Genomic DNA, 3663 nt, shown 5'->3' with positions numbered 1-3663 from the left:
TTTTCATCATGCTCATATATTTTATTATCTTTTTACATACATTTTGAACTTCATAATTATCAATGTCCGTTATCATAGCCATGTCGTAAGTTTATTGTATCGCCACTTAAAACTAAGACCTCGTTTTGAGCTTATAATAATAAAAAAAAACTGAAGCCAGAGTCTTATCTGGCTCATTATTTAAAAAAGGCCACGAACAAAAGTACTCCGTAGATGCCTTTGCATTTTTTTTTTTATTTTTAACATTTGCTTTTTTAATATCCGTCATATTCATAGTCCATGGTTTCGCATTGTTCGTCGTTAATCCGTAACTATTAGGCGGTAGGCGCAGCCGTAGAATTGGTAGTGCCGTTAGTAGTGTTTGAAACATTGTCATCGGGCTCATTGATTTGAAGCCAAGGCATGCGACGCTGAAGCTCTTGCCTAAGAACAATTTTAAGTAGCTTAACATTTTTTTTTTCAATTGTTTTTAATTCAGGTTTTGAATATTTTATATTCATCTAATATTTTTGCAGTTTACCTGATTACGTTAAGAATAAACAAGTTTAAATTATATTTTCTACTTACTTACCTGCAGGTAAGTAATTTTTTATTAGAAGATCATTACGGATATGAGGTAATAAAAAGTTTTATTCGATTGATTATCTGACCATCTGACTTGAAATGATCATTAAATTTGTACTCACCTGTACTTGGGATGACTGATTGCATAAACCCAAGGATCGATGCAGGCTACAGTTTTGCACGCTACGGCTGGTATCATAGTTACCTGTGAAAAATAAAAATAAATAGAAAAAAAATTACGACTTTTATACATCTACTGTTTAACATCGAATTATTTTTTTATTTAAAACCAAACAGAGTATGTACATATGTATATTATCTGAAATATAGTTATAAATGGTCGTGAAATTAAGAATATTATATCTAAGGTGAAAACTTTAATTTTTTTTAACTATTTTATTAACCATGTAACAAGTGAGAATTCAAATAGAAACTGTAAGCATTCAAGTAGAAACGAAGGTAAAAAAGGAAACTTTCGATTTATTTAAACTAACGAAACAAAATATATGAGTGTTTTGTACCCCGGGTGTGAGAAGTCGTTGATCACCGAAGGCTCCTATGAGCGCCATCACCCCGTACGGCGTCCAAGACGCCACAAACAGGAAGCAGACGGTGAGAGCCGCTTTAGCAATTCGTATCTCAGCGGACTCCGCGGAGGCGTTTTGATTCGAGCGCAGAGATTCAACATTCATTTTCTTAGCTTGTTCTCTGATTTAAGATAACAACAACAACATTAAATAGTAAGTTTTAGTTCTAAAAACTTTAAGAACCTTTAGAATTGTTATTATGAAACGATGATTTGTCAATGCCTGACGATACAAAGTGTACAATACAATTACAGATTAAAATATTTGATACCTCAAAGCTGCTTCATGTGCGAACACTTGTTTGACAATGCCACTGTAGAAATATATAATCATGGTCATAGGGAAGACGTAGCTACAAGTGAATATACAGGCCACGAACAATTTAGTGTCGAAAGTATTGGACAAGTAATCGAACGTGCATGATGTTAAGTAGCCCTCTGTAAACAAATATATTACAATATACATATTACATGTGTAGTCATAGCAGTATTTCAGTATATTTTTATGATATTCCCCTCTCAAAGTTGTACTTGACTTTATTTTGTATGTAATATTGTTGAGTTTATAATTAGGAATAAATATTTTTAGTTTCTTTAACCTAATTACATGTTTATAGAAGTTTATATATACAATTGTTGAGAATATATAAAGTACTTCAAATGCTTATGGACGGAATTCATTAATGCGAAATGTGTACAATATTTTTTTGAGATCATTTCGCTTTGAAGGTTAACTTATTTGTGAATTTAAGTTAATATGCTTATATATTATATATTTAGTCTGGGGTTTACCTGGTACAAATCTGCCCCATACTTTGAACAGTGGCAGAAGTGACCAGGGCGTCGCATATATCCATACAAAGGCTATCATCAACAAAGCTTTCCCTTGCGACAGTCGCCCGTCAAGTGGTCGAGTGATCGTAGAATGTCTGTACAAATCAAAGCAATTGTTAATAATACAATATAGAAAAAAATATAGGAAATAATTAACGACGAATTTTCAATCTTGTAACAAAAATCAAATATCGTACTGTCTGAATGTAAATCTCTTCTCCTTGTTATTAATACCACAGATTCTTTTACTCTGTTGCGACCATGTTTTACAAAAAATCAGCCATTACGAAAAAAATAAATAGTGTGGCCTTAATTTTTCTATTAATGTAAAAAAATGTAGACCCTATATATTTTATGGGTACCAAACATTCGAATTGATATTAAAAACATTGAAATATATTACCTGTCGTAGGCAATACAAGCGTTGGTCATACTCGCTCCAATGCCGCTATAGGCACCCATTACGGAAAATATTTGACAACCGACGGGTCCCGCAGCAAAGCCGCGCAATGCACTATTATATATGAAGATTGGAGCTTTGGCCATCATAATGAAATCGCTAATTGCGAGGTTTAGAATCAGTAAGTTGCTAGATGTCCGCAAACTCTTCGTTCTGTAAAAGAAAAACCTTTGAAGAAACTCTGCTCTAAAATAAATGAAAGACTATAATTATAGCTTTTTTTAATTTCAAGTTGTTCACAAATGCTATACATCTCTTTTAAGATTTTACCGTATGTAAAAATGTGATACCAACAAGAAATGTTTATATACGTACGTAAGAAAAATGAATATGACCATTCCATTTCCAATGAGTGCTGCAGCTGTGAAGAAGCAGTAGAGGAGAGCTAGGGCCGTGTGGGCGCTGGCTGGTGGAGAGGGGTAGGTGTGCCAGTGCTCCGGTACTGCAGCTAGGTCCTCGCCTGTGAGACCGTCTATCAGCATCTTCGTGCCCTCGCTGGCCCTGAAAAATATTGATATTAATGGGACCCTTCCAATATGTCAGCTAGAGAAATTAATTTTGATTATTGTCTGGGTATGAAACAGAGAAACATAAAACGGTCTGCTACGATTTCTTTGTCTATCTAGACTAAATATATCGAAAACATTTTGATTGTCTCGCTAAATGTAATAATTATTCCGATGAGAATTCAATGCTTTTTATGGGAAAAAGTTGCACATACATCCAATAACCTATTCCGAAATTAAAGGATTAGTAGGCTATATGTTCCAATTACCTGAGCGGTGCGAAGTACGCGCCATAGACGTTGATGTTGTCCGTATCGTTGTCCATAGTAATAGTCGGGATCATTTTGTGAGCAGTCCTCGGTAGTGTGCAACGCCCATCCCATACCACAGACTGACTGCTGGTTAGCCTCGTAGTTGTTGGTTTATATATCATAAAAACACTAACGAGATTCCGTGGATAAGGATTAAAGGTGATAGGATTAGTGTGATTTCAGTGACACAGATCTCAGCAGATTTGTTAGCCAACAAAGATGGTTACGGGCGTTAGAATTATTTGAAACCTTAGAAATTTATGGATTTGTTTTGTTGATTTTATTTGACGTAAACAATTATTATGTTCGAATACTATAAAAAATATTTATAAATGTTTTTTTTTTTTTTATTAACATGGCCCTTGACTTAAAATTTAATCTAGATCGTAGAGCAAAACTATC

The 3663-nt window shown here is 34.1% G+C and overlaps 1 protein-coding gene across 1 annotated transcript; it reads right to left on the bottom strand.

Annotated features, from left to right (window-relative positions):
- LOC116772765 (opsin-2) lies at window positions 1-3359 on the bottom strand. The gene is made up of 8 exons (XM_032665060.2): window positions 3220-3359; window positions 2760-2945; window positions 2388-2597; window positions 1943-2079; window positions 1423-1588; window positions 1086-1272; window positions 687-769; window positions 1-423 (listed from the first exon to the last, which is right to left on the bottom strand). Exons 1-8 carry the CDS (start codon window positions 3291-3293, stop codon window positions 315-317), a joined length of 1152 nt encoding a protein of 383 aa, XP_032520951.2. The 5' UTR covers window positions 3294-3359; the 3' UTR covers window positions 1-314.
- Between the last annotated feature and the right edge of the window lie 304 nt (window positions 3360-3663).

This window comes from Danaus plexippus, chromosome 12 (assembly GCF_018135715.1).
Source record: "Danaus plexippus chromosome 12, MEX_DaPlex, whole genome shotgun sequence".
Lineage (NCBI taxonomy): Eukaryota > Metazoa > Arthropoda > Insecta > Lepidoptera > Nymphalidae > Danaus > Danaus plexippus.
This window is presented reverse-complemented; position numbering and strand designations above follow the sequence as displayed.

Excerpts from the sequence above, each read along its gene's own strand:
- LOC116772765 (XM_032665060.2), bottom strand. The coding sequence starts at position 3,293 with ATGATCCCGACTATTACTATGGACAACGATACGGACAACATCAACGTC. Across the intron at positions 2,080-2,387 it reads GCTTGTATTGCCTACGACAG|ACATTCTACGATCACTCGAC; the intron begins GTAATATATTTC and ends TGATTTGTACAG. Across the intron at positions 424-686 it reads ATCAGTCATCCCAAGTACAG|GCAAGAGCTTCAGCGTCGCA; the intron begins GTGAGTACAAAT and ends AATTGTTCTTAG.